Source organism: Ranitomeya variabilis, chromosome 6 (genome assembly GCF_051348905.1).
Source record: "Ranitomeya variabilis isolate aRanVar5 chromosome 6, aRanVar5.hap1, whole genome shotgun sequence".
Lineage (NCBI taxonomy): Eukaryota > Metazoa > Chordata > Amphibia > Anura > Dendrobatidae > Ranitomeya > Ranitomeya variabilis.
Window position 1 is genome coordinate 137,547,902 of NC_135237.1, and position 14,829 is coordinate 137,562,730.

General features: G+C 41.4%; 1 protein-coding gene across 1 annotated transcript in view; it reads right to left on the reverse strand.

Annotated features, from left to right (window-relative positions):
* The window catches only part of BFSP2 (beaded filament structural protein 2), a 52,599-nt gene that overhangs the window by 20,079 nt on the left and 17,691 nt on the right, over window positions 1-14,829 (reverse strand). Inside the window, exons 3-4 of the mRNA XM_077271904.1 lie at window positions 3,454-3,610; window positions 197-358 (exon numbers count right to left, since the gene is read on the reverse strand). Of these exons, the coding sequence (XP_077128019.1) occupies window positions 197-358; window positions 3,454-3,610 (319 nt within the window). The remainder of the gene's footprint in view (window positions 1-196; window positions 359-3,453; window positions 3,611-14,829) is intronic.

Below are 14,829 nucleotides of genomic sequence, written 5' to 3' on the forward strand. Positions count from 1 at the left end.
TAAGTGAGTTAAGCTTATTCTTAGAACATCACCCACATTACTCCCACATGTGGTATTTCATCTGAGGTTTTAAAATCATTCCATTGAACTTGCATCAGATAACTTTTACTTGTGATGTTTCCTACGAGAAGGACATTTTACAAGGTGGTGACTATATATTGCACAATATAAAAAAAATAATATTAGGTTCACTTACTTTAGCTTGAAGAAGGGCACCCGATTCAGCTCTGTTCTTCTCAATGTCTTTCTCCCAGTGAATTCTGATGGTTTCCAGTATATCATCAAGTCCTGTACCGATTGGAGTATCTACTTCTTCCAGCTGAGATCCCGCCAGCTGCTTGTATAGCATCTTCACGTCCTTGTTAATTTTAGAATACATTTTATAAATAGAGTATATGACTTGTTAAATTGTTTTACATTTACACATGAACCATTCATTATAACTTGACCATGGGGATGACTTACTGTTGGTGATAGTACGTTATACCTTTTAATGAGAATATATTACTCACTTATCTCTTATATTTCTGGTTGAGTCAGTCCAAAACATACTTTTCCTTTAAAAACTCGACTCCTTCAAGACTGATAATGCACCCCTTTCTTTGTAATTGACGTGAATGATGTACCATACTTCATCCACAACTAGACTTGCACTACCTCCATTTACCTATGGGCCAGGACTGGACTCAATTTGTCTATGAGCATACACTTGCCTTTAGATAATTGACATTAATGCAAGGTTTACAATTGAATGTGAGTCACTAGAGGACATCATAGAAATCAATTACAAGCAAAAAGGCTGGATTGCCAAGCTAGCGGGAGGCATAGAAAATAGTCTGAACCCGCCCATTAGACTCCTCAGCAATGATTTACATAATGAGCAGGACATGTATGAAGCTAACCAAGGGTTGCCTGCAGTTTAGTATAGAAAAACCTGATGACAGCTTCATTTTAGTGAATTGAAGATGAGGAAAAAACATTGGAACATTATTTTATTGATCTCTATATTGTTGACCCCAGTTTCAAAGTAGATACTCATATTTCACAGGTTACATATAAAATTGTTCTACTAAAAAGTGAACTAACTTTGTGCAGTGTTTACATTCTGTATTACTGTGTAATGATACTGAGCTGCATTCATAATTTTACAGCTTACATCCCCAAACCATGTTGGCTCCGTGTCTGTGCTGACCTTGCTCTGACGTTTGCATTCTAGGAAACTTGTTTTTTTACAGCAGACATTGAATAATAACTAAACTTACCAATGTGATATAGAAACTCAGCTAAACTATTAGGATTGTGTCTGTGGACCAGTATGTTGACTGATTAGAATAGCAACCAGCAGAATTGTGCATGAATCTCAGGGCTATAACACGGTATATGATATGTGATGCAGTATACTTACACAGTTACATATTTGTGCTTTCAATTCTACCCGCCGTCTGTTAATTTTAACTTGGAAATGAAACACTTGTAAACCAGTGCCAAGTGGATAATAATATTTTTTTACATATATATGTATTTGCAACTAGAACTTGGTGAATCAAGTGCTAGACACTTTATGGCTCATTCTAGGGCTGTAGCTTAGAAAAAGGCGTGACTTGGAGGCAAATGGGGTGTGTGGTTAACAATGTGACAATATACCTCAAAGGGGTGTGCAAGTGTTTACCATAATTGAGGTGCATTACGTTAACCAACCAATAGGTAGTATAAAGTTATACAAAAAAGTCTGTGCACAAATACATCATCCAGCAAAGCCACTGTGATACTTTTGGTACATTTTTAGATTTTATTTTATGGGTTATAAATGTTTTAAACCAATGTATTTATTAGTACAATAATAAAAGGGTTCAGATTATATAGATTAATCATTGAAAAAACTACTGTGTGTACTCTCATATAACATACAGTATAGTGCAAAAGTTTTAGGCCAGTGAGGAAAAAATGCTTCAAAGTAAGACTCTTTTTGAAACTAGAAGTCTTAATAGTTTATTTATAGCAAATAACAAGATGCAAAGTGAATGATCATGAGGGAAGTCTATATACACATTTAAGTGACTGCCCTTTGCCTTCAAAACAGCATCAAAGCATCAATTCTTCTAGGTACACTTGCACAAAGGTTTTGAAGGAACCCTGCAGGGGGGTTGTTCCAAACATCTCAGAGAACTAACCACAGATCTTCTGTGGATGTAGGCTAGCGCAAATCCTTCTGTCTTTTCATGTAATCCCACACAAACTTAATGATGTTGGAATGAAGTTTACATAAGGGCCATATCCTAATATGGAGGTTATTGTCCTGCTGCAGAAGAGCCAATGAGACACCTCACTGATGGTGTGGCATGGCGGATAAGTATCTACCTCTATTCTCATTGAGGATACAATAAATCCTGACCAAATCCCCAATTCTGCTGAAATACAACCACAAATTTGCATGGAACCTCCACCATGCTTCACTGTTGCCCTCAGACAATCATAATGGTACTACTGTCCAATCCTTTAGTGAACAATCATCCTTGTGTTACAGCAAAACATTTCATAATTTTACTCATCAGTCCATCACCTACTACCATTTTTCTGCACTCTTGTTCCTATATTTTTGTGCATAGTTGAGTCACTTGGCCTTGTTTCCATGTCAAAGGTATTGCTTTTGGCCACAATTTTTCCATGAAGACCACTGCTGGCCAGATTTCTTGAGAACAATAGATGTGTGCAGCAGGTTCCCACTGGTTCCTGCCAGTTTAGAGCTGATGGCATGGGTAGAAATCTTCTGATTTTGTAGGGAAGTAAGACTGATGTGTCTTTTATCTGCTGTACTAAGATTCCATGGCCAACCACAATTGTCTTCACATTGCCCATTTCTTGGTGTCCTCAATGCTCAATGCTGAGACATACAGTACATCCAAATACTTATACATCATGCAAAACCAGGTGTCTGACTGGTGCAAAATTTGTCCTGCAGCAGAAAAACTAACCCAAACGTACAGTCAATATCATTAAGAACTGTCTTGAGCTTAAAGAAGAACAAGTCTTGGAAGTGATGATATGGCTCCCAAAGATCACTGATCTCAACATCTTCGAGTCTTTGTGGAATTTTAGAAAGAGACACTTGTGCATGCCTACTTCCACATAACATCTGTGGTTAGTTCTCCAAGATGTTTGGTATAGCCTCCTCCTTCAAACACTTTGGTGAAATGTACTTAGAAGATTTGATGCTGCTTTGAATGTAAAAGGACATCACACCAATATTGATTTGATTTAGATTTCTCTTTTGTCCATTCACTTTGCATTTTGTAATTGATAAAAAATATGAAAACAACATAATAATAATAGAAAACTATTAACACTTTTATTTTTGAAAGTATCCTTACTTTACAGCATTTTTTCAGTATCTTCCTAACACTTTTGCAGAGTACTGCGCATTAAAGAAATTAGCTGCTTTAAGGTTATTTTTACCTCTTCATGATTTTTGGACAGCAAGGCAAGCTCCTCTTTCATGCTGTCTATCTGACTTTCCAAATCCATTTTTGTCAAGTTTGCATCATCAATCACTTTGTACAATGAGCGTATCTCCTCCTCCACAGCTTTTTTAAAAGGTTGCTCATTCTCATATCTGCCAAATAAAAAGATAAGTGTTCACAGTTTTTTTTGTAGAGTAAATTAATAATATGTGCTTATTTCTCATCACCACAACAGTCTCCTAACCCCAAACACCTTAAGGGATCTTGTAGAATATTGCTTCTAGATACTGATCACCAGCAAAATGTGTGCTCTATTCAAATTAGAATGCCCCTGGTGAGCTGAAAATCTTGTGACTTTATCTATTTAGTTACATAGTCTGTGCTTACTCAGGTCTAAAGTTGCTATAATTTGCATCATCATTTCTTGATTGTAGCCTATCACCCTGCATGTTCCAAGAGGGACAGGAGGACATGTTGTCTAGTTATGCCCAAAACTTAGAGCAGCCACAGTCACAAGAAGATGGCGATGAAGAATAGAAAATTTTGTCTAAGGAGGTAGATTATTATTATTATTATTATTATTATTGGTATTATTTATATAGCACCATTAATTCCATGGTGCTGTACATGAGAAAGGGGTTACATACAGAATTATAGATATCGTTATCGTTTAGATGATGATGATGTGACACAGTTGCCAATTAGTCAGGTTGATGTTAAGTCACCAATTCAGGAGGACCAGGGTGCAGCAGTGGTAGATGAGGTGGTGGATGACGGAGTCACTGTCCCAACCTGGGAAGCTGACATGCAAAGCATGGCCAGCAGCACTGAGGGGAGGGATCTGGAGCAAGGAAACAAGCAGGTAGAGACAGTGGGTTGACGAGAGGGAGAAGGCTGGTAACTGTTCTGCAGAACACCCACACTCGTGAATTTCTCCGTCAAAGCATTAGGTGTTCACCAGACTGGGACTTTTTAAAGAGAATTCTGAGACAAAAATGGTCATTTTCCACCTGTGCCATGCCAAGATCAGCAGGGGCCTGACCACTAAGAGCCCAACCACCACCATCATGATCAGGAACTGGTCGTCTAAGCACCCAACTCAGTGGGTCAAAAGTTGGGCCCACAATTGGTGCCAACGCGTGACATAACTGCCTCTTTCCCTGTGCCAGCTGCTTGTCAATCCCCTGTTCTTGACACTGGCGCAGATGCCTACCACCCTGCACTTGTCCTTGCACATTCTGAGGCATCATCATCTGGCACTTCCAAATCCTTGTCCCAGCACAAAGTTCAGCACAGAGTCCCTAACCCAGGCCTTGGAACGAAAAACAAAAAAGTTACCAGCCACTCACAGGCCAAACACTAAACAAGCACATTTCCAGGCTGCTTGCTATGGAAATGTTGCCACTTAGGCTTGTAGACACGCAGGATTTCCACCGACTCATGGCGGCAGCTGTCCCTCGGTACTTGGTCTCTCGGTGTGGTGTCCCTGCCTTGTACCAGCATGTGTCCAGGAATATCACCCGCTTGTGGCCACAGACGCTCCAGTTCCCTGACAGCACATTGCCTGAACATTGTGGAAAATGGGTCCGAGTCCCACCCTGGCACGACACATGCTACCAATGCTGAGGATTGCTGGCTCTACTTCTATCAGGGTTTGTTCCACCTCCACCAGTTCCTGCACCCCTCTTCTGCTCCTCCTCATCTTCCATCTTTAATTTGGTGTCTCAGAGCACAGACTAGACAGTGTGAGTGTGAATGTATGAGTGTGAGTGTGTGTGTGAGTGAGAGTGTGTGTGGTGTGTACGGCATACAGAGTGTGTGTATGGTGCGACAATGCTCTTTACACTGCATACAAATAGGTGCATTTCTGTATAGAGCAGAACAGTGCTGGCAGCATGAACTCTGCCTTAGATAGCTATGATTGCTGCATCTCTGTTACCGTGCAGTTGATGTAATGTAATGTGATGTAATGTCCCAGTTACTGATGCTAACTGTACCCTGTATCATGCTGTTATTGCTGTAATGTGGCAGTACTGATATGCTGTTATTTCTTTGTAGTTTTTACCCATTATCGTCCACTATTATCGTCCACTATTATCGTTCACATCATCATCTCAATAAATATAGACTTAAGAATCCATACATTCTGTTTACTGGGAAGTGGACGAGGGTTTAGCTGTATGCTGAAATCCACACAGCATTATATCTGGAGGAAGGCAGAACAGTAAAAATGGGCCACCGGTTGCAGGCGGTGGTTGCACAGGCTGTACGGGACCGCTACCTCCCAGACTGCTCCACGTACGGGTATTAAAGCAGCCGCCATACATCCGCGGGGAACAAGAGTCCAGGCCCCAGTAAGAATGGATTAGTTGCACTCAGTGAAACTGATAGCCGATTGCAGGCTGTAGTTTATCAGACTGTACGGGACCGCTAACACCCACACTGCTCCGCAATCAGGTATCACAGCAGCCGCCATACGCCATACAGCCGCAGAATGAGAGTGCAGCCCACAAACAAATGCTACACCATTCCTGCCAGTGAGTGATTTATTGATAGGGTTACAGGTTGCCCAAGAGGAAGGACACTTGCCCAGATTGGCATTCTTAGACACTGCTAGGGGTGTCGATCCAATAGTACAAAAAATTCCTTTCAACCTAGAAAAAAAAGTGTATTACATATGGTTCAGGGTGTAAGCAAACTGATAACATACCATTCCCTAACTGTATTTGTGGAATTTGTCACCCTACAAGCTAAGATCAGAAATTACCGTAGTTTTGACTTCTCTCTGTCATGTTCCACTGCCCCCCGTGTCAAACCCAGTAGGACACCCATGGCAGTCCACAAAACTAATATTGTTTCCACAGGCCCTCCTCACGATACAAGTAAGCCCCCTCCAGAAGAGAAGAAACCTCAAGACGTCAGTGTCCTCTACACAGGAAACCACATCTTCTACTGAAATACAGAGCCTTTAGGGAGAAGCTTTTGGAGGATCACAAAGGTTTCCTCAAGGAAAACAAAATCTGCTTCAAATGCTGTGTCACAACCTCTCACCTTGCCAGGAACTGTGAAGCTAGCGTGAAATGTGCAGAATGCAGCAGCACGGATTGCAATACAGCCTTGCACCCTGGTAAACCTCTACTAATGTTGTCGCAGGCAGAGGATAACTTCAGCATTGTAGGCCCCGGTTCTCCCTACTCCTTGAAAATGTGTTCATGTACTGTCGAGATGGCGGGGAGGAAAGAAATCAGATACAAGGTGGAGTCCATAGATGGCCAGACCTGCCTATCGCTACCAACCATCTTGGAGTGCAACCAGATTCCCGACAACGGGCCTGAGATACCTTCACCGGAGGTGGCAACACATCACCCTCATCAGAAGCGTATAGCCCACCTGATACCTGAGTTGGATGCAGAAGCCCCAATAGCCTTACTCCTGGGAAGAGATATACTACGAGTCCACAAGACTAGAGAATATATCAATGGCTTCCAGAATGCTCCATATGCACAGAAACTCAACCTCGGATGGGTCATTATTAGAGACGTCTGTCTAGGAAGAGCACACAAGCCAGCCTTAGTCAACAGTATGCTTACCAGCACACTAGAAAATGGACCTCCATCGCCATGTCACAATAGTCTGCTGGCAAAGGAATTACCGAGCAGCACTCCCCAACGCTTCTATGTCTACATCAGCAACCGGGTACTGAGGATAAGAAGTACCACGAATCAGTGGCACTACGTACCTACTCAATAATCCTGCAGACCATGTGACTAGATCTGTTGCACCAGGTCATCTTGAGGACACTACATGGTTCACATATATATATGGCAAAAAAAATCAGCACTCAACTTAACGTGATCAAGTGAGGTTTTAATGGTATCCACAAGGTAGTAACAGAAACATTTCGGTCCTGATAATGGACCTTCATCAGTCACAGACCATATAGTAGAGTGCTGCCTGTATATAGAGGAGGAATGACCTGTATGAGGGCTAGCCGATCTACAGAAAGCCCGGGACGTGTGCGCCTGCCTGGATGGCGTAGGGACACGGACGAGCGGTGGAATGATGAAGGTCCATTATCAGGACCGAAACATTTCTGTTACTACCTTGTGGACACCATTAAAACCTCACTTGATCACGTTAAGTTGAGTGACGAATTTTTTTGCTATATATCTTACGGTGTGGGAACCTACTCTGGCACCTCCCTTAAAAGGCTGTGCACACGCTTATTTATTTACACTACATAGTTCACAGGCCCTGTCTCCTTGTAACGTTCGATGCCCCACATCAGCAGGCCTGATACGTTCGAACTAGTGGATCCATATACTGAGGAAGAGCTCCGTCCTCGAGTGTCTGCTCTTCATACAGTGATTTCAAGTCATCTCTTCGAATCTCATCCGTTCAGCAGGTTCTCAACCTGGAAGTCACTTGTTCGAGCCATCACTTGTCTACTTCATGTAGCCCAATCCTACAAGTCAACACTATCTGCAAACCAGAGACCTTGTAAAGGTTGGCATCACTGCAAGTAGGCGTTCACCGCTCCCAACCTGGAAAGAGCCAAGATTATTACAATACTTTGTGTTGTACAAAAGGAAACCTACACCAGAGAAATGGACAACCTCAATAAGGGACAACCCGTTCCTAGAGACAGCGCGCTGAAAAAGCTCGATCCAATTGTCGACCAAGACGTTCTGCTGAGAGTAGGTGGCCGTCTTCAAGAAACTGAGGTAGAAGTTTCAGAGAAACACCCGGTAATAATTCCTGGATGTCATCATGACTTAGTGAGACAACTAAGGCCGTTTGTTCACTGAAGGGCATCTACAGGTGGCTGGACTATGGATTGTTGGAGCAAAGAGAAGCGTGAGCAAACTCATCTTCAACTGCATTACGTGTCGCAAACTCAGTGGCATGTTCCAAAATCCGAAGAGGGCCAATCTTCCACCCGATAGACTTAGTATTGACCCCCCCTTCACCAACATTGGATTAGATGTATTCGGTCCTTGTTCCGTGGCTACACGACGCACTAGTAAGATTCATACTGAAGCAAAGTGTGACAGTCAGTCGCATCGAAATGAGTGGCCACTCAGACTAGTCACCAAGCCCCTTCCCAGCAAGGATGGGAAAGTGCACAAAGTAGAGGTCACAGTGTGCAAGCTTGGGAGAACAAACTGTTCATCAGGCCAGTTACTGAACTTGTGTTGTTGTTTTCTCCAAAAGAGCCAAATAGTGGCATCCGTTGATGCCAAGCGGGGAGTGTTCTGCTCATTTATGAGCTGCAAAGATAAATATTCGTAGTGTAGTTCCAGTTACAACCCTTAGAGGTCATTAGTTGCCCATTTATCATGTTTCTGTATACACTAGTATTTCTCCTTTAAGAAGCAGTGTGTTCTAGTTAGAACCACCCCCTTAACTTCCCAGGGAAAGCAAGATATGCAGACATCTTTGTCAGGCCTTTAGAGTGATACACGTGTGCTCTGGCTCTCTCTTTCCCACAATCACTCCTCCTGTCCAGTGGATCCCTGTAAGAGTCACAATGCAGTTACGTGTTTGTGTAGAATCTGTATATGCGAAAGGTATGCAGCCACCATGCAATATATTGTGAAGTGAGGTATATTGTGCTCTGTATCCTCCAATTAGTTATAATGCTCTTTACACTGCATACAGATAGGTGCATTTCTGTATAGAGCAGAACAGTGCTGGTAGCATGAACTCTGCCTTAGATAGCTATGATTACTGCATCTCTGTATTATGCTGTTACCGTGCAGTTGTTGTAATGTCCCAGTTACTGATGCTAATTGTACCCTGTATCATGCTGTTGTTGCTGTAATGTGCCAGTACTGATACGCTGTTATTTCATTGTAGTTTTTACCCATTATCGTCCACTATTATCATCCACCATTATAGTTCATATCATCATCTCAATAAATATAGACTTAAGAATCCATACAGTCTGTTTACTGGGAAGTGGACGAGGGTTTAGCCGTATGCTGAAATCCACACAGCATCATACTTGGAGGAAGGCAAAACATTTGCAATACAGCTTCTTCAAGCTGTGAAATACTAGATTCTTGGGCCCCAATTATCAAGACTCGAGTGTTGCAGTATCACACGCCTTATTTGTTAAGAGGTGCATGTCTTGCAATGAGTCTTGATACAAATCTTGCTCCAGTCAAGGATGTCCCTCTTTGTCTGACCCCTGCTCTGTCCATTTTGGTGGAACTGGCTAAAACTGGAGTGAAAATGCTAAAAGTGGAACATTTTTGCTCAATTCCGTGTTGTGCAAAAATTGTGTGACTTTTGTTTAAAGTGTTTTACTGCATATTTCTTTGCTAAATTGGTGCCTTGAAATTAAAAGGCGGTAGTCCTTACGTGGTAAGTTCTCAATTCAATTTTTTCATCCACACGTGGTTTCTTCTATCTAATTTCCCATAGGACATAATAGCAGTTTAAATTTCTAACATGAATCTGTTTTTCCTTAGTCCTTATAGCAGCTTAAGCTTTATGTCCTAGATGTGTCTAATTTTACTTATAGAGCACATTGTTATTATTATTATTATTATTATTATTATTATTATTATTAACCAGGACTTAACTGCACATAGTAATAAAATTGTTATTAAAATTACAGCCAAAAGAAACTATTTTGTGTGTATACACCAACTAATGATTTAAAGATTCACCATGTGAGGAGAATTCTTTAAGCTACAGGGCAGGTTAATTTTTGTCAAATTTTCTTGCAGGTTAGGCCTCTTTCACACTTCTGTTTTTACAATCTGGACAGGATCCGTCAAAATGTTGAAAAGACGGACCCTGTGCAGATTGTAAAAAATGGGTGCACTGGGCCCGTTTTTCTGACGGACCTATGTGCACCTGTTGTGTATGCATCTTCGCAGCGGTTTTCCGCGGCGAAAACGCATACACAACACAACCCAGGTTAAAAATAATAAAAAAATAAAAAATCGCAATATTCTTACCTACCTTGCGTGCAATGTCTGATGACGTCGCGGTCTCGCAATGCATTACTGGGAACGCCAGCTGCTGGGAGCATCGCGAGCATCGGTGACGCTGCACGGGATGCCGGAAGGTGAGAATATTGCGATTTTTTTTTTTTAAATTATTTTTAACATTATATCTTGTTACTATTGATGCTGCATAGGCAGCATCAATAGTAAAAAGAGAGAGAGAGTGAGCGAGAGAGAATTTCCCTTCCACTCATGCTCAGTTTCAAAAGACAGAACCCGTCGCCGGATTCCTGCTTTTGACAGTCAGCGATGGATCCTGCGTCCATAGGCTTCCATTATAGCCAACGATGGGCAGCGCAGGATCTGGCGCTGAGCGATTTTCTGACATACAGAAAAAACGTTCCTCTGTGCGTTGTATCCGCCCGACGGACAGCGATTTTCCGACGGCTCCAGTGCACGACGGATGAAACGGATGGCCATCCATCACAATCCGTCGCTAATACAAGTCTATGAGAAAAAACAGTATCCAGCAGAAAAATTTGCTGGATCCTGTTTTTTCAAAAATCAACAGATTTCAACAGGAGCTCAAAGACGTAAGTGTGAAAGAGGCCTTAATGGTTCTCACATAAATAGCACAAATGTATTGGCAAACTGGAAACCAGCTTGTAGTAGTGTGTTACCTTGATTGCTGTGACTGAAGTGTAAACATTGCCGAAAACAATAACAAATTGCTACCTTTGGGAACTTGATTGCTGAGATAGATGTGCACAACATCTAGTTAGGTTATACTGAGCCTGGAAATAAACTTTGGTAGCTGAATGGAAGTCAGGAGAGCGCAGATAATTAGCACCTTGCTTGAGTTTGAGCTACGTGGACGGTGAATCAACTCCCGATAAGCACATGATTGCTGAACGCTAAGCTATTTCAATACTGAGACAGTACATGGCTGCTTGACCCAACCGTAAAGGCCTTGGGTGATAATGTCTGAGGTGTTTGTTGGGTTATACTATTAACAAAGCATGCGCTAGCACAAAGGGTGCCAGCAATAGTTGAAGGAAACAAGGTCCAGTGCCTGAGTGGGGAAAAGTCAGCAGCATAATGGGTAAATTATTATTCAGGAAATTAACGGTTTATAATACTGTAAATTTGCAGCAAAACTATAGTATGCACATATAAACAAACTACCAAACTACACATGGCATTCATTCATGGCAGTAAATTACTCTGATGTTGTTATGGGAATTAATTGTAGAGCCAAACACACTCAATACACAAGGACTAGATTCAGTAGGAAGTCGAATGTAACTAACACATCACCACCCCTTACCTGCCCCTGAAACACCCTCTTATATGTTCATACAAACTTGACATATTTATTTTAGATTTAGTTATGTATAGTTGTTCTTTTATTTACAATGTACACTTTATGCCACAAAAGCAAGGCAAAAATGTATATGGTAAATTGTTTATAAATTGCAGATTATATTTGGATGAATTTGAAGTTTTAATTTATTTGGCAAATTTCTACAGTGATTTCCTGACACTATTGGCCAACAGAAAAGTCCCCTTGTTTTTGAGAACAAGAAGGCTCTGATTGAACATACTGACTATTTCATATAATCCAATGCACTGAACTATTGATAGGGATGGTATTTTTATAAACTGTACGTTTACATAGGCTCAGAAGAAGACATTCAGGAGCAAACATATGGATATTAAAAGAAAAAACTACAGTATGGTATTATATATATTTATTTTTTGCCTCAAATATAGAAAACAACTATAAATCTTTAGAGGTTTTCAGTATTGTAAAACAAACAGAATATAATTTATTTATCATATATTTATCTATATTTTTTATTTACTTTTGTTTTTTTAAAGCATTTATTTCCTAATTGTTAGTTCCATGTGCACACTTGAATAATTGTTTTTTCTGTTACAGCCAGCAATGATTCCTTGTGTTGACCTGAGGCTGCAGCAGCCAATCATTGCCTGCATTGCTGACATGTAATCCCAATCACTGCCTGCATTGCTGACGTGTAATCCCAATCACTGCCTGCATTGCTGACGTGTAATCCCAATCACTGCCTGCATTGCTGACGTGTAATCCCAATCACTGCCTGCATTGCTGACATGTAATCCCAATCACTGCCTGCATTGCTGACGTGTAATCCCAATCACTGCCTGCATTGCTGACATGTAATCCTAATCACTGCCTGCATTGCTGATATGTAATCCCAATCACTGCCTGCATTGCTGATATGTAATCCTAATCACTGCCTTCATTACTGACATGTAATCCTAATCACTGCCTTCATTACTGACATGTAATCCTAATCACTGCCTGCATTACTGACATGTAATCCTAATCACTGCCTGCATTACTGACATGTAATCCTAATCACTGCCTGCATTGCTGACATGTAATCCCAATCACTGCCTTCATTACTGACATGTAATTCTAATCACTGCACGCATTGCTGATATGTAATCCCAATCACTGCCTGCATTGCTGATATGTAATCCTATTCACTGCCTTCATTACTGACATGTAATCCTAATCACTGCCTGCATTTCTGACATGTAATCCTAATCACTGCCTGCATTGCTGACATGTAATCCTAATCACTGCCTGCATTGCTGACATGTAATCCCAATCACTGCCTGCATTGCTGACATGTAATCCCAATCACTGCCTGCATTGATTACATATAATCCCAATCACTGCCTGCATTTCTGACATGTAATCCTAATCACTGCCTGCATTGCTGATATGTAATCCCAATCACTGCCTGCATTGCTGATATGTAATCCTAATCACTGCCTTCATTACTGACATGTAATCCTAATCACTGCCTTCATTACTGACATGTAATCCTAATCACTGCCTGCATTACTGACATGTAATCCTAATCACTGCCTGCATTACTGACATGTAATCCTAATCACTGCCTGCATTGCTGACATGTAATCCCAATCACTGCCTGCATTGATTACATATAATCCCAATCACTGCCTGCATTTCTGACATGTAATCCTAATCACTGCCTGCATTGCTGATATGTAATCCCAATCACTGCCTGCATTGCTGATATGTAATCCTAATCACTGCCTTCATTACTGACATGTAATCCTAATCACTGCCTTCATTACTGACATGTAATCCTAATCACTGCCTGCATTACTGACATGTAATCCTAATCACTGCCTGCATTACTGACATGTAATCCTAATCACTGCCTGCATTGCTGACATGTAATCCCAATCACTGCCTGCATTGCTGACATGTAATCCCAATCACTGCCTGCATTGATTACATATAATCCCAATCACTGCCTGCATTTCTGACATGTAATCCTAATCACTGCCTGCATTGCTGATATGTAATCCCAATCACTGCCTGCATTGCTGATATGTAATCCTAATCACTGCCTTCATTACTGACATGTAATCCTAATCACTGCCTTCATTACTGACATGTAATCCTAATCACTGCCTGCATTACTGACATGTAATCCTAATCACTGCCTGCATTGCTGATATGTAATCCCAATCACTGCCTGCATTGCTGATATGTAATCCTAATCACTGCCTTCATTACTGACATGTAATCCTAATCACTGCCTGCATTGCTGACATGTAATCCTAATCACTGCCTGCATTTCTGACATGTAATCCTAATCACTGCCTGCATTGCTGACATGTAATCCTAATCACTGCCTGCATTGCTGACATGTAATCCCAATCACTGCCTGCATTGCTGACATGTAATCCCAATCACTGCCTGCATTGATTACATATAATCCTTACTTATGTCACCACTTTAACATATGTTTGATGTGGTCACATGTTAAAGGGAATCTGTCACCCCAAAATTCGCCTATAACCTCAGGCCACTGGCATCAGGTACTTATCTACAGCATTCTGTAATGCTGTAGATAAGCCCCCAATGTCACCTGAAAGATAAGAAAATCAGGTTACAGTATATTATACTCACCCAGGGGCGGTCCCGATGCGGTCCGGTCCAATTGGCGCCTCCCATCTTCATACGATGACGTCCTCTTCTTTGCTTCCTGCCTGTTGAGGGCAGAGCAAAGTACTGTAGTGCGCAGGCGCTGGGCCTTTCTGACCTTTCTTGGCGCCTGCGCACTGCAGTACTTTGCTCTGCCCTCACCCCTGACCCCCATTGGACCAGACCGCCCCTTAGATGAGTATAATAAAAAGGTATTTTTTTTGCCTTACAGGGCAAATTGGAGTCATATATACAGCATTTTAGAATGCCGTCACATTGGGTTGAAAGGTGGTGGCCATGGGTTATAATCTCTGTGTCACAATTTCATATTCTGTTTTCTGATTACATGGATTAAAATTGGTATTCCAATTGTTTTTGCATTTTTTCATGATTTCACAGT